The 19439-nt window shown below is 53.1% G+C and overlaps 1 protein-coding gene across 8 annotated transcripts in view; it reads right to left on the reverse strand.

Moving 5' to 3' along the window:
* MSI2 (musashi RNA binding protein 2) overlaps positions 1-19439 on the reverse strand; it is a 372306-nt gene that overhangs the window by 3436 nt on the left and 349431 nt on the right. For 4 of the 8 annotated variants that reach the window (XM_036033697.1, XM_036033695.1, XM_036033691.1 and 1 more), the window contains 3 exons: positions 5770-5978; positions 3912-3984; positions 1-1526 (listed from right to left, as the gene is read on the reverse strand). The exon at positions 1-1526 is cut by the window's left edge and continues 59 nt beyond it. In XM_036033697.1, the coding sequence (XP_035889590.1) occupies positions 3943-3984; positions 5770-5978 (251 nt within the window). In that variant the 3' untranslated portion in view covers positions 1-1526; positions 3912-3942. The remainder of the gene's footprint in view (positions 1527-3911; positions 3985-5769; positions 5979-19439) is intronic. The other 4 variants (XM_028520391.2, XM_036033696.1, XM_036033693.1 and 1 more) reach the window with 3 other exon arrangements.

Below are 19439 nucleotides of genomic sequence, written 5' to 3' on the forward strand. Positions count from 1 at the left end.
TCTTCCATAGCCTCTCTGGTGATACTTGCAGCACTGAGGTATTAAAAATAATATATAAACCAAAAGGTTGCTTTCCTAATTCGTAAATAGAAAGTGAATGGAGAAAAGGTTTCATTGATGCAGGCTTATCCGCTCCTGGCCTGGGGGCCCCCAGAGCTGGGGGCGGGTGAGGGGCGGGGGGCGGCAGGGAGAAGAGAGGCAAAGGGTCCTAGGGACCTTTGGAGGTGCTGAAATGATTGGACAATAGAAAAATGATCAAATAGTTAAAAATTAAGACTGAAAAAGGATGTCTCCCCACCCCTCCCTACCCAAGCCAAACAGGTGTGCTTTGAAACTTTAAATATGTTAAATATTAAAATTGTAGCTTTGTTTTTAAAAAAGTCTTGGGAAAAGCAGTTTTTCATATTTTAAATAAAAATCTAACTAGACGGTAACATCTGAAGCTGTGCACAGACGGGAGGAGGTTAGTATGCTGGTATGACACTAATAGAGTGTTAGGTCTATCACACAGACAAAAGGAGCTCAGCAGTGTTCTAACGTCTCCCGGGGTCGTCCTGGCAGCGGGGTGGTCTTCAGTCTCAGCCACTCACTCGGTTCGCGTTCCCTTCCCTCCTCCTTCCGCAGAGCGTCACACTGCCTGGGACCGACTCCCTCACAAAAATATTTTTGATTCTCTCTTTCTTAATAGTTTCTATGTAGTTAATGGAATTGTATTTACAACATTTCTTCTTTTTTTTAGAATTCACAATTTCAAAAAACCTTATAATATCACCTCTTTCAACAGAAAAAAAGCACTTATAGAAAAGGAGGACACGCGAAATATGGTCGTCCTTACCTTATTGCCGAAAATAGATATACTTAGGTTAACAAAGAGACATCACAAAAAAAAAGGGCTGCTAGAGTCTGCTCTTAGCCTATGACACCTCACTTCGTACACGACGCAAAGCAGAGCGGGGACGCCCACCTCCCCTCCACGCGTCACAGCCGCGCTTCCCGGTGTGCTGCAGTCGCACGCGAAAATCCACACAGTCTCGGAATTGGTACCAAAATATTGAGAGTAATATTACCATCTCAGCATCCTTTAAAAGTGAGAACAGAATCAAAACGAGCAAAAAAAAAATTTTTAAAGAAAAAAATAATACCTTAATATAACAATTATACTATGGTTAGCTTTTAACTAGATATTAAAGCTATATGACTACTGGACTAAGTCAAAATCACTACTAAATGTGATTCAAAGAGATTTCAAAGGAGAAGGGGCGAGAGAGAAGGGGAAGGGAAACCATCAAGAAAAACAAAAACAGAGCAAAACCAAAATCATGGGTTATATACACAGTTAAAAGCTGTTGTCGTATATTACAGCAGATCCGCGAGATGATGAGATGTAGTCAACCCTCGATCCGAAGTGAGCCATCTCTGGTCGGGATGGGGAGTGAGGCTGGCGGGGGTCCAGGTCCGATGACATCACCTAAACAAAGGGCCACTCAGAAACTTCGCCCAGTCTTGCCTGGACATCCAGGGATGCTCTGCAGGGCACAGAAGGTCGAGGTGCCCAGGAGAGAATGTACAGGAGAGGGGTGGGAGGAGAAAGAAAAAGCGTGAGGCAAGTGTACTATTTATTCCAGTTTTTCAACTTGTGCTTTCTAACTATGACTACATGGGGCTACTGAGCATGTGTGACGCAGTCTGGCTAGCAGCTTGCTGGGGCGCAGCTCGGGAGATGTGAGGTCTAAGCCACGCTTGAGGTGGGGGGGGAGGGGTGGCTGGGGACAGGGTGGCTGCCTTGATAGGTCCTGTCGGATCCTTGAGGTCAGGCAGGAAATGTGGCCAGCAAAGGTGGTCCTGCAGTTTTTTTGGCTAGATGGGTGGGCCGCACATTGACCAGCAATGCTTTCTCTGGTTAAGCTCTTGCTCTTGAGACCAAAGTGTTTTTTTTTTAAAAAAAGTGTGCCTTTGTTAGATATGCATCAGGGATGGTCAATAACTGAAAATGCAGATTTCCACTATAAAGGATCATATTGCATAACAGGAAGTCAAGGTCGGGGCACTTACTGAAACACCCACAACGAATAACCGGCCTTGGTTATAGGAAATAAAAACAGGCCCAGGAGTTACAGACTTGCTACCTGCATCTTCCTGAATTGCCTGTGAGCCTGGGCCCCTCAGTGACACGTGGCACCGAAGTGTGTGTTTTGGTGCGGCCACAGTCTCCGTCGGCTCACTTAATCTGTTCTGGAGGGGGCTGGGGAGTTAGGCTGGGGAGTTAGCTCCACTTTCTTGGTTTTTTCATCCTTCTGAGGAAACTGAGTCCCAGGGCTGGAATGCGGGAGGGTGGGCTGGGAGCAGCCTTGCCCCTCCCCTGCCCCCATGGAAAGGCTGCAGTGGCCTTGCAGGACTGGGGCTGTGGCCCGAAGCCCTGTACCACCCTCATTTTCCAGGGAGGGTGGGTGGGAGCCATGGCCGCCCCAGCATCTGCTGCACCTGGTGGTTGCTGAAGCCCCTCATCATGTCACTGCACAAAGGGTGGGAGCCCCCTTCCACCCCGAAAGTCCCTGCACCTCTCAGTCCACCTTGTTCTCTGAGGAGCCTGGCGACTCCGGGGCCCTAACCCCAGCTTAGTTAGCAGTGAGTAGCTCTCCTTCAAACTGTTAGTGGCCTCTGGCCCCAGCCAGCAACGGCCGGGCCAGTGCTCGAGGGCAGTGGAGGCGAGGGGTGGGGGGAATCCACACACGGGTTTATTGGGTTAAGAGAGGTAGTTGAGTTAGTTGAGGGGATTCCTTAGCAGCAACATTAGAAAAATCCAAAAGAGGTATTTATGGAGCTCAACTCAACTTGGTCCCCCCTCCAGAAGAGAGGTCTCCTGCGGACTACAAACCAAAGTGGCAAACCCGCCTCCAGCCTGGTTTCCCCTCGGTCCCAGCTCCCAGAGTGACAGGCACTCAGGCCCTAGCTGGCGTTTTCTGAGTGGGTCCCCTTTCCAGGTTCCGCTTTCACCCCCCCTCTGCCAGAGACACACCTGTGTTTCAGCCCCCAGAACTAACCTATCACAGGACACACTGTAGCTGTCGCGAGAGAACCCCTCTCACTCCCGTGTGTTTCGGAGAACAACACATACTCATTTCCCAATGAGAACGTGAGGAGGGGGTCCTCACTGACTGCCCCAACCGCCCTGTCCTCCACTCCACCCTTCCGTAGCCCAAAGTGATTTAAAAAATGTTTAATTAACCTGAGCTCAGTTTAAAAGGTTAGGAAACTGGCAGGGATCCAAATCCGAGTTATGCAGGTGATATCGTTAATTCAATTTGCTTTTCAAGCGGTAATCTGGATAATTACTCAGTAGTTACTAGCAAAAATGTTTTCTTTTCACTAAAAGATGCAGCCTGGCTCTTTGATGGCAGAAGCCCATTGGCTGAATCCAGGGAGCTCAAGGGAGCTGAGAGGCCCAGTGCCCCTCCAGGTCGGCTCCCGGGGGCCCTGCAGGAGGCCTGGCCCCGCCCCCAGCCCTGGCGGAAGCCCCACATTTCCCGGCCTCCGCCCCCCTGGGACAGGCACCACACTTGATCTCCTTCCAGTTTCCCACACTCTTGATTGTGTTTCAAGACAAAGAAAGATGAGGGGTGGGGAAGATAAAGAAAAGGAATCAAAAGAACCAAACCGAGAAAAAAAGACGGTAAAAAAAAAACACCAAACAAACCAAAACAAAACAAGTGGGGGCCATGATTAAAGCTGGACAAAGGAACGACAGAGTGAAAGAGTGGATTTCTTTTTGCCCCCACCCCCCTGAGAAGGGGTCCAGAAAGAAGAGAGAGACTGATGTGATGAGCCCGGGGCGGTGCGCATGGCATGCCCGGTGCGCGCACGCGCAGGGACGCGCCTGGCAGGGCGGAGACGTAGGGCAGAGAAGGTAATACCTCAGAGTGAGATGGCAACGAAAGCACCTGCTCAATGGTATCCATTTGTAAAGGCCGTTGCAATCAAAGGTCCCTAAAATTGCACAATTGTTAAGGTCATCAGCACGCTATACATGGGAACAGATTGTCACATTCTGGGAGAGGAAATTATGTCTAGGACTAGCCTGTGGTTGCCAGCATGAATATGTAGTTCTGAGACACCGTGCCCCCAGGGGCCAGGATGGCACCCTCTCTAGCTCCGAACTCTCCAGCCCCCACTCCCCACCCCAAGCCTGTCTTCGTTCCCAGGAGAAAATTGAGAGCCAGATTCAGAGGGGTGGGTGGGTGATGGGAAAGGCTCATGCCCAAAATGAGGGGCGCTGTTGCCCTGAAGCCCTGGAGGGCTAAGATAACAGTGTCTCTGTCCACCATCCCGACGGCTCCTGCTGGGGAGAAGGCAAACCCTGTGCAGGCAAAATGGGATGCTGTGTGGTCACTTCTGAGAAACATCATAGCACACAGGTCAGAGACCCAGGTTTTCAAGGACCCGTAGGGCCTGTGTTTCCTGGCACTGCAAACGGAAATGAGTTGTGCTCTACGTGGTGATAGACGGTCTCCCAAACTGATGCAGCCCTCAGCTGTGTGGAATAGTCTGGACTTGGTACTGCAGCGGATTGGAGGGGATCTGACTCATCAGCCTACTGAGTGAAGTGATACTGGCTTGGGAGTGGAGTTGAACAAGGATCCAGATGGCAGAGGTCAGGGCTGGTAGGTGGGAGTGAGTGAGTGAGTGAGTGAGTGTGTGTGTGTCAGTGTGTGTGTGTGTGTGTGTGGTGGGAGGGTTCCAGCCCAGGGGGGCAGGAATCCAGGGGCCCTGGTGCCCCAGGCTGTGTGCACTAGCGCTGTTCTCCCCAGCGCAGCCCCCGAGGCAGGGCTCTCCTGACACGGACAGGACCTGAGATGGCAGACACTCCCATCTTAGCTCAAAACCAAACTGCCTCCAGGATGCCGAGGTTGGCCAGGGCAGAGGTGGGCCGAATTTGTTTCCCAAATGGAAGGAACAGCGAGCGAGTGGGCTCAGGCACATTCATGCTCACACACACCGGGAGGGGAAAGAACAACACAATCTGAAAACAGCATGCAAATCTGTTAAGCAAATTTCTATGGCCTGGATTAGTCAGATTATAGAACCACAGAGCATTACAAATATCAAATGCATCTGGCCTTGGGGGGCAGGGCACAGCTAAAGAACACAAATGGGAACTTACTTGGAACCTGGAAACTAGGAAACATTAGCCAAGGAAACCTCCTTGGGAGGGGGCTTGCACCCCAATCACGCCCTAGGTACCAGCCCCTGGTCCTCAGGCTGGGGACTCTACCCACTAAGGTTGCTGCCCTGAATGAGGGGCTGTGCGGCTCTGAGGTCCTAGCCCACGTGATGGTCTCCAGAGGGCAGAGATTAAGGATCAGGGGCTGATACTGAGGACCTACTATGTGCTACCAGGTGACATATTCTATTTCCATTCATTCTCAGTCTTTTGAGAAAGGCAAACTTATTTTTGTTTTGCAGCCAGGGAAGTGATGGGTGCACAACGCCCACCTACGTGGCTCAAGGTTGCACGAGCTGAAGGTGAGGGAGTGGGTGCTCTGAACCTGCCCTGCCCATGCTCCTTCCACTCCATCACGTGGCCTGGCCCACAGGAGCCCAGGGAACATCCACACGGAGGAACTTCAGCCCTAGGTGGCTGAAGTGATGTGGATGGGGACCCACTGCCCTCTCCTTGGCCCCCAACTCTGGGCTTTCCTGGCACACCCTCCCCATGGGTCACAGACGATGGGCGAGAAGGAGGCAGGAGGACAGAGGAAGGCAGGTACTTACAGCTATGCCGTGGCCGAAGCCGGAGCCCGGCTGTGGGCTGGCCGCACTTATGTAATTCCCCACTCCGGAGTCCTGGCTGGCAGGGCCGTAGAGATCGGCGACAGGTCCTGGGCTGTTGGCCCCCGGGAAGCCTCCGGGCCGCGCCGGGTTGGAGCCTGCCGGGGAAGCGGGCGCGCCAAAATTCGGTTGAGCACTGTAGCTATTCAGGACTGGTGTGCAGAGAATAGAGCTGGGTATGAGGCCAGAAGCCAGGCATGCACCGGTCATTACAAGCCAAACACTCGAGAAAAACAGCTGAGGCCCAACTTCTAACACTCAACCAAGGCCATGCGAAAACATCAGCAGGGACTCAAGAATACTCAGCCCAGGCTACTACTAAGAAGCTCGGAGCTCCAAAAATATAGAGAATAAAAAAACAATCATTCAACACACTACGGCAACCAACCGGAGGTGCTTCACTGCCCACCAAGTTATCACAATAGAAATAGAGATATATATGGAAGAGAGAGAGAGAGATTTCTGTTCACATCTGAACTGATGCTCATGCAGTCTTGTCTAGATCTGGGCACGTTGAGACAGCATTCACATCCCATGCAAACTACAAAGGAACTAGTTTTAGACTACACATTGTGTTAATATTGATATTAAAACGTGACCGGAAACAAAGCGACTTGTGTCGAGGAAAAAAAATCTCTGGGGATGGGATTTTTGATTTGTTTGTTTGTTTGACTTTTTCTTTTTTGTTTGTCTTTGGATCCATTAAATGACAAATTTGTTTTTGTTTTTCTTTTTTAAAAAGGACAAAAAAGATCTCCATTCTCCAGCACCCCCCCAAACCACTTCCCCCCTCCCCACTGGCTACTCCCGCCCCTCCCCCCTCCCATTTATATCCCTGCATGAAGGTCGTCCACACTGAACGTGGTCGGAGGATGGGATATGTCATGGAAAATCTGGGCATCTTGACAGAACCATAATGATGGTGGCAGAGGGTTCCCTTTTGGGGTGGAGAGCAAGGGATGGAGAGAGGGGATGGGGTGGGGATGGCAAATCTGGAGGCTGGGGCCGAAGCTGGGTGAATGTCAATGATATTCCGTAGGACACCCACACACTCACCTCCTGCAGTAGAAGGAAAGGGGGGATTTAAACTTTTTTTTCCTTTTGTTTAAAAAAAAAAGACAAAGAAATATGAATGCAAAGCATACTGGCTGAACCAATTTATTGCTAAAGCATATCTGACCAAAATGCCTGCTTCCTGTTGGTTATCTTCAGATAGAAACTCCAGACCGAGGAAAAGAGCTAGGAACGTACCTTTGCTACAGGGAGTGGGGAACACACGCCTACTGACCCCCACAGTGGTGGGGGGGCGGGGCAGCAGGAGGAGACACAGCCTGGGCACCCCACCCTGAACCCCTCCCCAGGTTCCACAGCTGCCATCCAGGTTCATTTAGTCTCATCTTCATGTCCCCTTAGTAGCTTAAACATTTTCTTTTCCAGAGGGGAAAACACATTTTTTTTAAATTGCAAAAGTAAGTTCTCATTGACTTTTAAAGCTCAAGGGGAGCCCGGGGCTGGCCCCTTCTGGGCTACAGCTAACCTGCCTCGAAGAACCAGCCTGTCTGGGCTCCGCAGGGCGGCTCCTCGCAACCACCTCCTCCCCCATCAGCACTTCCCTCTCTGCCCTGTGACCGGCTGCCCTCCATGGCAGCAGGAAAGAAGGATGAGCAACTCCCCTCCTGGCTATGGCCTTGCCCTAGGGGCTTGGGGTTGCAGGCCCCCACTTCCGGTGGGTCCTGAAGAGTCAGAAGTGAATTGATTGTTCTCCACTTGTCTCAGGGATGGGAAGAGACAGACCGTGCACCCAACCCAGACTGGTAGGAGACAGACGGGACAAGAAGATGCAAAAGAGACCAAACCAAGCTGGGCTGGGCTCCTGACTCAGCAGAGACAGGGGAAGCTGCTACCTGGGATGGCCTCTGGGGCAGCAGACCCCAAGGTGAGACCCCTTGGAAGCTGTAGCCGAGAGATGCGTAAACTGGCTGATGAAAAGAACAGGTTAAAGAGGAGAAAAATCACAGAGGCTTAGAGCAAATAAGTGGCTGATTTGGGAATGCTCTGGCAGACCAAAGGGACGCGGTTTTTGAGTATAGAAGATTAAGCTTGAAGATAACATTTGGCCTTTCTCACTCACGGAGGCAAATATCAAGCCGAGATGTTCAAAAGACGGAATTATCTTGGCCTAACACACTTTTTTCCTCTGGGCCAGGGAAAACGGGGAGAGCGCAGACAGCGGACTCCTGGTTCCCCTGGGCAGCTGACCCCCCACCCCCCCGGACAAAATAACTAACAAGTGCCAACTCGCCTGTTCTGTTTCAGGGGACGGGAGAGGGGGCCACGATGGATGGCAGGTTTTTTGGCTTCCTTCTCCTGTGGCCAGATGAGGATCTAGGACGACAGTGGGTGGGCCTACTGATGTCGAAGCTGGGCTAGGGAGCAGGGAGCTTTTGGTCCTGGTGCCTCTGGATTAGTCTCTGGGGAGAACCACCCAGAGACTAATCAAGCCAGCAGATGCAGCCTTGGAGACAGGACGCGGCATGCCCCCAGGAGGATGTGCTGCAGAAGCGGCCCCTCCACGGGTTGAGAAGACAAGAGGGCTGGTGGTACCCTACCCGTCCCTGGCTACCTCTCCCAGTCCTGCGTGCCCAGGCTTGTAGCCTAAGAGTCGGTCTGAGGAAAATTTCACAATAAACAGCTCTTCTTCGGCCAATGTTGCCCACCCCGGCTTCATCATCTTCCATCAAATGACTCAAGTCACTGTGAAGAAGTGCAGCTTTAAAACCTCCAGCCCCCTATTGTCATGCACAGCTGCTCTTCACAATGCCTGGCCCCAGCTCAAAGTCATTTTGTAGGTGTTCCGCAGCCAGAGGCGAAAGGTTAGGCTGCGGGTCCCCACCAGAGGGCGCAGTCGCAGGCAAGCAGCAGCCAGTTCTGGGCTGGCCCCCTTTCTCCAGGCTTCTGGGCAGTGGAAGCTGCCATGTCAATGGCTGGGGTCATGGAGACGGGCCTGTGTTCCAGTCAACAATTCCCTCTTTCTCTCTCTGGGGGCAGAAGACCCAGGCTCCAGAAAGCATGGTAAAAGTCCCCAAACAAGCCATCTGGAAACCTGTGCCTCTCTGGAAAGGCTCAGAATGTACAAACTGCGCCGGCTGCTCGGGAGAGACTGGGGACTGCCACCCAGCACGCCAGCTTCTCAGAGGCTGTTCCCCTCTCCCTTCAGGCTGGGACCCCTGGCCTGAGGGCAATTTCTGTGCAGTCACCCTCCGTGTTCTGTCTTGGTGGAGGGACCGTTTCCCTAAGAACCAAGACTCATTCTGAGGGGCCAGAAACGGTCCCACACACCAGGATCGGGTCAGGAAAGGGGATGGAGCATCCCTCTTCATGCGCAAGGGCACCTTGCTGCTGCTCGGCCCGGGGAGGGTTGTGTAGGGAGGCATCTCAGTACATGCTGCTGAATAAACCAAGGGCGCTGAGATTTAGGAATGGGACATGAGGACTGTCTCCGAAGAGGACGATGTCTTGCAAGCACCTTGGCATGGCTGTAGCGGAAGCTGTGAGTGCTGAGTGGCCTGGGCCACGCTCTGCACCAGGCTGGCCGGCTGGGTGCTCACTGCAGGGAGCAGAGTCGCTGCTCCATCAGCACCTCTAGGTGGCACCCGCAACAGAGGTTTAATCCCCGGTGGGTTCCTCCTCACCCCTCACCCCTGCTCCAGCAGCATCCTCTGTGCTTTATTCATCCAGCCTCTATGTTCAGGATGCAGCTACAATGCAGAGAGAGGGAGCACTGGACTTGGAGTCAGAAGACCTGAGTGTGACCCTGGCCTTGACCTTGGTGTCAGCCCCTCACCCGCCAGAGTCAGCATCTGTGAGTGCTGCCTGCCTTACTCAGCCTGACTCTCGGGGGGGGGGGGGGGGGGGGAGAAGAGAAAGTGCTCCGTTAATTTATCAAGTTTAAAACAAATACGCCCCTTTTCAAACAGTTGTGTATGCAGAGCCCAACAAAGCAGGTACCATATGCAGATTTAGGAAAATCTGATCTAGGAAAAAACAATTCACTTGCCATACAAATCAGGAGGTGATTTACAAAAGGATCCAACTCGTCCACCTGGAGCATTTAATCACCTTGGATTTGAAGAAAGGATCTGGGGATGTGGGGGCAGGAAAGCAAGGACACCACATCTCACTGAGGCCAGCAAGAGGAAGTGCGTTTGAATTACAGTTGGAGGCATTTTGCATTCAATCAAAGAAGGAGCTTCTTGCCCACCCAGGGGAAAAAAAACACCCTGACTCAGGAAAGCCAGGGAATCTTCTCCCTGAGACCTTGACCACGGTCTGTCCCGTAGGCTGAGACCCTCACCTAGACGCACTTAGGTCCAAAGCTCTGGGCACCTTTGTCCTTGCGGTTTTAGGGCAAGCCCGGGAGATGACTGCCTTCCAGTGGGCACACAGTCTGCCCGGTTGGGGTCAGAAGGAGCTGGGCCGAGAGTGGAATTAGTTATGGGGGTAGGGAGGTCGTGGTCGGAGCCAGAGCAGCTGCACTGTGGGTCTAGGAAAGGTACGGGAATCCAGATATTTCTGTGTGATCCCTACGTGATGCTACTGGACCTGGGCAGAAAGATAGAACACAGGAATGTGAGGGGGCACCCCTGGGTGGGGCAGCTCTGGCTCTAAGGCCTGAAAAGTGGATTATTACTGATCCAGAGAAAGGAGCTGTTTACAAACAACCTAGTCCCAGCCTTTGACCCAGGTCTCCATTTGGCGGGGTGGGGGGGTTATCTCACAAAGGGCAGGGCCAGCCCTCAGGGCGATTTCAATCATCTGCTGTGTGGAGTATCTGCTGCTGCCGGGTTTAATCTCAGGCAGGAGGCCCTGGTGCATTTCTGGGACAGAGCATGTATTGCTCAGGGTGAGGCCAAGGCAACAGTGGGTCGCTCCTCACCAAGTCCAGCTGGGAAGGCAGCGTGCCTCCCGGGCCGGGCAGGAAGGAGGGCACTGGGGCTGACTGGTGCCCTGACCCCCATTCCCAATCACGGCCCCCCCACAATGGAGGGTGGGAGCATGAGTCACATGCTATTCTTTGAGGCCAGGGCTGTTGTGTTAACTTATCACACTGGATTTTAGGGTTGGTTTTTTTGTTGTTGTTTGTTTTAGAGAATTAAAGAAAAGACGGACTGAAGAAGGAATGAACTGAGGGGCTCTTTTGACAGGCGGAGGCCAGAGGAAAAAAGAGGTCAGAGTCACTGTCCCCTCCGACACTCGCCTCCCCTTTCATTTGTCCATGTCACACTTTGATCTGCCTCCATCGGGAACTCTGCAGCGCAGAGACGCCGTCTCCCTGATTGGCAAGGGGCTCCTCCAGGCAGGGCGTGTGGGCGGGTGGGGTGCTCTCAGGGTTCTCACGGGGGCCCTGTGTTCTCCAAAGCAAGGGTGACCTGCCTCTACCCCCCCCACATTAATTCTGGGCCCCTGGGGACGCAGGGTCCAGAATGCCAACTGGCTGTCCACTGTGGAGACCTGCATGGGTCCCTCTTAACAGCCAGCCGCTCCTTGCTTGGGGGCTGTGAAGGATGGCAGCTGGGCACCCCAGGGCCATCCTGGGGACGGAGCTGGGGACTCCAGTCTGCAGTTTCCTCTCGTGCCCTCTGAAGGTAGTGCCCGCTTTGAATTCATACAGAGGGTCAAACCAGAAAGGTCGCCATGAGAAGACGAACCCGTTCCTGATCACGGAAGGAGAAACACCCAGCTGTGGAGTGTTGTTGCATGCCCTGAGCAGAGCGAGAGGGGTTACACTCGGCAGTCTGCCCGGCTGCTCTGCGCCGCGAACCCCTGGCGCCAGCCTCCCCCCCCCCCCGGAGCTCAGCCTGAGCGTGGGTGACACAGATAGAGGGGGCCGGCAGTGACATCCGACCTGGCCAACGGTATAACACACCGAACGAAAATCAAACCAGCTCAGGGACCCAGGTGCAGGGACAATCAATTTCATATACCATAATTTTTAAAGTTCTGATGAGATTCAGTCTATTTCTGGAGGGAAACAGAAGTACTTTAATACGGGGGAAGGATGAAGAGAATATTGTAATGACATTTCTTCCCCCCCCCCCGTCTCCGTATCCAAACAAATACATTCCAGAGACATATAAACCCAGTCAACAAGTCTCGACACACCCGGAGATGCCGGCTCATCTTAAACACTGCACAGGGCCCATGGAGCGCGTCTGCTCCCCCCTGGGCTGGCGAGGCAGCCAGTGTCACATACACACTCCAAATGCCAGGGACAATGGTGCCAGTCTTAGGAGACTGCGGTTTCTATTTGTTCTCCCAAATCCTAACCAGCCTCAGACGGCTCTGGCGGGGGCTGAAGTCGGCCGGTTAGTGCTGGCGTATCTCGAGTAGAGAACTAATGGACAGTGGAACCCAGGACTTGGGACTAATAATTCTGTAGGATGGTCCAAGCCTCTGGTCAAATCACACTCCCCAGAAGAGAGAACTTCACTCCTGGCTGGCTCCCTCACACCCTGTGTTATGGTGAAGCTGGAGATTCACACCACCTCTTGGGACACATCCAGGGCGGGCCCCTCGGAGGAGGCCTTTGGGGCCGGGACATAATCTCACTAGAAAACAGCTCCTTCTCTTTCCATCTCCATGTCCATTTATTATGGGCCCCAATTTGGGTTTGGGGGACTAGGCCCAGTTGGTTAGGAAGGGGGCGGTGAAGGGAGCAGCGAGATTAGCAGTTGATGGCCATCTGCTCCTGGTGTAAATTCTGGAGATGCGGCAGCCCTGAATAGGCCTGGGCCGGGTGGCCAGAGAAACCAGGCTCACGTCATGAGGGCAGCGAAGGAACTTTCTGGAGCCACGGTGAGGCTGCCGTTTCTCCCAGACCCCAGGGGTCCCAAGGGACGGCCCTTGTTTGCACACGTCTAAGGAACGAAGGGAAGACAGGCCCCAGGAAAGAGAAGATCACGGTGTGAGGCCATGAGTCACTGAGGCTCTCGTGATGCTTGCTCTGCCAGTGAGGACTGTGTGCCGGTGGCATCACCAGTGACGGGACCTCGGCAGGCTGCCCCGGCTCTGGCCTCAAGTCTCCAGTGGGAGGTGGGGTGCCTGATCCCCCCGGATGTGAACCGGTGTTTCAATGGCGCCTCTGCCCTGAGCCTCTAAACTGCTTGGAAAGACAACCCGGGAGACAAATGTTTATAGTTTGGCTGAAGCAGGTGGTGTTTTAACACTCACATCCTGCGTCTCCTCCCTAAATTAACTGGTTTCAGATTCCAAACTCACACAGGTTGGGACTTGCAAGGAGCAGCAGGTGGGGAGACCCCCCAGCAAGCACCCGGGAGCTGCTGGCGCACCGAGCCGCCAGCAGCTGTGCCCACAGCCCCGGGGAGGCAGGTGCTGCCTCCATGCCCTTGGTCTGGGCAAAGGGTGGTTGTGGTGAGGCTGGGGCAGAGGGAGGCCGCTATGGGGCAACGCCAGTGCCAGAGCCTTTGCTTCCTTATCCAGCCTTCCCGGACTTGAGAATCAGAAGGAAATAAAGACAGGGAGTGTGGGGCCCACTAATGACTCCCCTTCTCTCTCTGGAGCAGTTTGGTTCCAAGTATGTCCTAGCTTCATCCTGAAAACGTTTGACCAGGTGACTGCCTATGTCCCTGAGGCACGCCTACCTCTCCATTTCTTCAAAAAAGAAACCTGTTTGTTTTTTTCCCGTGTGCACCTGGCCGCCTTCTGAGCTGCTGCGCTGTGTGCGCTCACTCAATCATTTTCACCCAGTCTGCCCCGGCCAGGGGGTCAGGTCCTTTCTTGTGTCTTATAAGTGACATCACAGGCCCTGAGTGCGTTTTCGGTACTGTGTGCTATTGTTAAAACAGAACACTGTCAAGTCCGGCAAGAATTGCCCATCAGACTGGGGATTCCCCACCCAGAGGTGGGGCCAGGCCCCCATGAAACAGGGGACCGCATCTCTCCAGAGGACCAGACCACCTTCCTGGAGGTGCCACATCCCAGAGGAGGTGGCTGAGCATGCAGTATTGCTGGGGTCAAGGTGAGGTGGAGGGGCACTGCCAGAGAGAAGGGAAGCCCTTCCACACCTAAGCCCCCACAGGGACCCCTCTAGAAAGTGTGGTCTTTCTGCAACCAGAGGGCTGATCTCAGTCCCACGGACCATGCCACTCTGCTGAGGGCGGTCCTCTGGGGAGCTGGAATGGCCCAGGACCATATTTACTGCCCAGTCACACTGCACAAGTACTCACTGCCCTGGGCTCCATCAGCCAGGGCGGGGTGAAGAGGAAGCCCAAGGGGCAGCCCCTTGAGGACAAACAAAAGGCTCTCCACTAGCGCAGCCTGTCTTTAATGATTATAAAGGCACAGGAGTTTAATCCATTTTTGATGTAAGCTCTAATAGCTCTGTGTCCTTGAAGTTCAAAGCGGGCGCATGCATGTCACTAATTAGCTAAGCATGGAGCCATTCAGCTCCCTCTCATGTTTCTAATTAGGTCTTTAATAACAAACAAACTCCGACCTTACAAAAAGGCCCCCATTCGTCAGACAGTCAAGGAGGATGGCTGCTTCCCTCCTTATGGTTGATCCAGGGCCGCTGGTTGTCTGTGTACATGCTTTCAATTTCGGCCACAACAGGTCTGTCCTCAAGGGAGGCAGGAGGCTTCCTCGGTGAGGACAAAGACCCTTTCAGTCTGCCAGGGAGGGGAGGACTTTCTGGCCTGGCTGCAAAAGCCACTGGCTGGCTGGCCGGCCATGGGCTCCAAGGCCTCCAGCTAAGGATCCCAGACCAGCTGCCCTGCTGTTCAGAAGGCTGGGGCCAGCTGCCTAGCTGGCTTCTGTGTACCCATTTCTAAGGCAAGAGTGCTGGTGACAAAGTCACAGAGATGGCGTGAGGCTCTGCAACTGGCTATCACTTGCTGGAACTTGAGTCCACAGCTACACACAGGACTTGCCTGGGGAGCTTTAACTGAGGCCTGGGGCCCGCCAAGGGAGACTCGGATTCGATGGGTCTGCAGGATGGCCCGGACATTAGGAACTGTAAAAATTCCCCCAGAGAGATTCTAACATGCAGCCGAGTTCAAGAACCCATGCACTGGTCCGTCTCAGAGCTGGTTTGCTCAGCAGCAGCAGCAGCAGCAGCAGCAGGCCCAGCTTCACTAGTAAACCTGTCCAGAGCCAACCCCAAAGGTTTAAGGTTTAATCAACCACGCCCAAGGTTTTTGTTTGTTTGTTTGTTTGTTACTGTTTCACAATTTTGGAACTATTCCTGTCCACGTCATTGCCTTCATGAATTAAAAAAAAAATTGCATGACTGATTGTTTTCCAGTGCATCCACACCACACTGCTTCATCACTTAGAAGTCCTGGATTTTCTCTCTACTCATTCCTCTGAACTCTTAAGGCACTGAACTGTCACCCCTTCATCCCAATGACAAGGGAGGGAGAGCTTCGGTAACAGAAGCAATACAGAGCTATAGAGCTGAATGGTCCCCAAGGACCCTCTAGTCTGAAATCCTTTGCCCCCCTGCAAAATTGCCCAGCTTGTCAGTGGCAGAAGCTGGGCTGGAGCCAAGTCTTCTGATTCCCCACTCTTCCTTCTAGGCTCTTTTCTCCTTTCCTTTTCCCCACTCCCCTTACAGCTGCTGCTCATCATCCTTATCTGAGTAACCCACAAGGCACTCCTCCCCCTCGGAAGGGGAAGGGATGTAAGGGAAGCCTCTGAGCTGTTTCCACCCCCAAAGCCAGGGCACAGGAAGGTGTGGGGCCAATCCCCGACACCGTGTGCCTTTCCAAGCCTGGTTTGTTTCTCTTCAAGCCCGCTGAGAACGGAGACACCACAATCTCTGGAGCTACCTCAGTGGGAGGTGAAATACTGCTTTATATACCTGCAGCTGAACAATCTAGATCCAGAAAGTCGAATACCATGGCCACGAATACGCAGCAAAAGTGGACAAGGGGCTTCCTCCAACGTCAGCTCACATTTTCTGGTTTTGCTGCTGTTTCTGGTCTTATCTCTGGGGCTGGGTTGTCATTGCCAGACCCTTCCGCCTGGGGCAGTGCCTAACTGACCCCCTGACTCCTGGGCCTTCTGGGTCCCAGGTGTCTGTGAGGCTGAGCCTTTCTTCTTCCCTGCAAGGCCAGGAAAACCAACTCTCCTTAGGTCACAGGCAGAATTAATTTCCAGAAAGAGAAGGGGACGGGGGTTTGGGCAGCCTTTGCTGTCCACAGTGGGCTCTGCCACAGGCACACGGGTTTGCATTAATTGTTTACCACAGACCTGGACAGATCATTTTATTAATATTAATAAGTAACCAGGAACAAAGGGCCCCTTTATTTTTAGCTTTCTCTAATTGCGAAGTAATTACTCATCTACAAAACAAATGAGCCCCTGCTCCTGGTTGCTATGGTACCAGGAGCCCAGCCTCTCTCCAGGATGATTGGCTGAGGAGCCCACTGCTCCCGCCTCTGGCCACGCCCTTCCCCAGCCGTTGGCCCAAAGCAAAGCCCCAGCAACTGGGCAGCCAATCCCCTCCCAGGGCGGGGCTTCTCAATGACCTTCCAGATTCAGTCCTCCCAGCTCACAGGAAGGGATGCTGACATCTCTCTGGAGATGGTCTGTCCTGCCCAAAGAGGCTCTGCCTTGCTCCATCACCTAATTTCTTTTGGACAGCGGCTAACTTCCTTCGGTCTTGTTTTAGCTAAAGGCTCCTTTCAAATAATTACCTTCAGGCTGGCTCCCTGTTACCTGACCACACCTCCTCCAGGCCTCCTTTGTCTGAAAGGAGTCGGGGACCGGAAGTCAGATTAGAAATGTCAGCCAAAGTCAGACAGAATCATGACGTGAAGTCTGCACCAGCAGAAGCAGGTGCAAAACAAACCCCCCCCCCCCCCGCCACACACATACACAGATGCTTCCCGAGGCCTCTTATATATGACTTTGGACTCTCCTCCCCCAAGGATGTGGAGGACCGAGTTGAGGGCAGTGGCAGTGTTCTGTTGAGTGTGGGTTTTAAAGACGCAGAGCTTTGCTCAGGCACCAGAGGCCTGGTGTGACGGGACATCTGCTGACAGTGGCCCAGAGCACAGACCTGATGAGACAGACCTAGATGCAAAGCCTGTCTGTGCTGCCTCAAACCAGCTATGGAGGCCACAGTTTTCGAATCTTTAAAATGGGAGTGACGGTGCCCAGTTCTCACAGGGCTATGAGAGTTTCACAGGACAAGGCAGGAGGGCTTGGTGCAGTACTTGGCTCATGCATAATCCGTGTGAATTACCGTCAATGTATTAGTGTTATCATTATTTTTTATTAAAATCAGCTGGAAAGTGTCTCTAGCAATCTACCGACCACTTCCAAGGTACACTTCTCTCACGGAGTCTCTCAGGTGGGCGTGAACTTTGAGGTGCTGGCTGGAAGCCTCCCATCCACGCTGTGGAGTGGACTTCATCGTGGTGCTCTCATCCTGGCAGATTTCATCCCAGCAGCCAATTGTGACTGTTTGGAAGCATTGTTTGCCTGCCCCCTATTCTGCGGGATCCCAAGCTAGAAAGGGGAGACCTTTTTATTAATATTAATTAGCACTCAGGAACAAAGGGCTCCTTTATTTTCTGCTTTCTCTAATTGCATACTAATTATTCACCTATACTTACAACGAGGCTGACTTTGCCTCCTAGAGGACAGTTTCTACTGCTGGAGAAGGCAGGCACCACTCTGAGATACAGTCAAAACATCTTCCAAGGATTCCAAACCCCGCCCTTCGTTCAGGAAAACTCGCCAATCAGAAGGAAGAGGGTGCAAGCCTGTGTTGAAGAGCTAGAGCGAACGTCCCAGGCAGGGTTAATAAGGGGTGGTTTCCAGGCAGTCTGACTCGGATCTCAGCGGAGCAAAGACAAGGACAGAGGGCAATGGGTGGGCTGGGAGGATGGGGCAGTGGCTGCCATAAAGGCGCAGGGGTGGGAACCGATAGCCCCAAGGAGAAATGTGTGACACCTTGTTGTAGAAGCAAAGGGGAGTCACAGGAAACCGAGGGGGGGCTCGGAATGCCCTCCTTGCTGCCTTGCTCCCCTCCCCTCGTTCAGGCCACAAACCCACCCCATCCAGGGGATCCGGGGTCAGGCTGTGCTCTGTGGGGCAGCTGCCAGGCTGATACTCCTTAGCTGGTTCTGTCCTTATTAAGCTCCGCTGCCATAAAGAATACAAACCGCTCCTTCCCAGGACTAGGATAGGTCGACCTGGCTCAGAGTGTCCTAGAATCTAGCCTGTCTCTACCTCTTCAAGCCTCTACCAGCTTGTCACCCCACCACTGGTCTGCTCATCCCATCGCCACCCTTTTATCCAAGTTCTCTCACCACAAGTGTCCTCTTGCCTCCCAATCCAAACCCTTAGGGTCCACTTCAAGTCTCGCCTCACGTCTGAACTTCCTGCCTGCTGAGTGCTCTCTGACCTGGCAAAACCCAGTCTCACTGAAGACCGGCTCCGAAGTCGATCGTGTGCTGTGCCCTCCCCAAAAGACCAGGAGCTTCTTGAAGGCAAAAACCATTCCCTGGAATTCCACATCCCACCTCAGCCTCCAGCGTGATGCTGAGCCCAGAATTAATTCGCTAATGGAGAAGAGCAAAAGGCCTGCGGCATCTCACCGGGCAGCTACATGTGAACCTTTACGGAGTGTTTACAATGCACGTGAACTGTCACATGTCCTCTTGCCCTCAGTGCCACCTCTCTAATCTACCCTGGACACTGATGTCAAGGTTTGTTTGACACACAGCTGATGCCACGACCTGGTTGCCCATTGCCCGTGTGAATCAAGGCTCCCTACCACGGCACCAGGGCCCCCCGCCCTGGCTCTGCCCAGCTCGCCATCTACATTCCCACGTCCTGGCCCCTACTGCATTTTATCCTCTGGCCAGGGTGAACCATTTGCAGGGTTTCAAGTTTACTCTACTGGTCTCGGTTCTGGTGGCTTTGCACATGCTGTTCTCCATGGTCCCTTGGGGAGCTCCTATTGGAAAATTGCTCTTGCTTGTGATACCTTCCCTGACTTCCCAGACAAAGCCAGTCACTTCTTCTCCTGTGCTCCTTCTGTTGGTGGGCTTATGGCGTCAGGCTGTGAGTACCTGTTAGTCCCACACTAGGTGGAGAGGCCCTGAGGGCAGGGGCTGTGCTCTGTCTTCGTCTATGAACTTCTAGGAAGGTGGTGGGCATTCACCGCTTGCCTATCCAGCATCATTCTCCCTTCCCCTTCTTGTCAAAGCCTCGTTCTTTGGAAACCCATCCTTCTCCCGCACTGCAACAGCTCTGCAGTTTGTTTGGAGGAGGACGGATCCCATCTTCAGCGATTCGCTCTGCCTTAGCCAAGCAGCTGGATTTTTGCCTGAACTGTGGACCATCTGCCCCCTTCTTCTGCACAGAGTGGTGTGAAGCAGAAAACTGTTGCAGCCATTCTGCCACCGTAGGAAAGCCAACATAACGATATTGAAATGAGAAGGAGGGCAAAGTGAAGAGAATGGCAGGACGAGAGCCCCGAACAACCCACACCTGAAGCCCACTCTTCTTGGGAGCTTCCAAAATGTCCAGCCATAAATCCCCTATCATAGGCAACCATGCTGAGCCAGGTTTCTGAC

This window comes from Phyllostomus discolor, chromosome 8, assembly GCF_004126475.2.
Source record: "Phyllostomus discolor isolate MPI-MPIP mPhyDis1 chromosome 8, mPhyDis1.pri.v3, whole genome shotgun sequence".
Taxonomy (NCBI): domain Eukaryota; kingdom Metazoa; phylum Chordata; class Mammalia; order Chiroptera; family Phyllostomidae; genus Phyllostomus; species Phyllostomus discolor.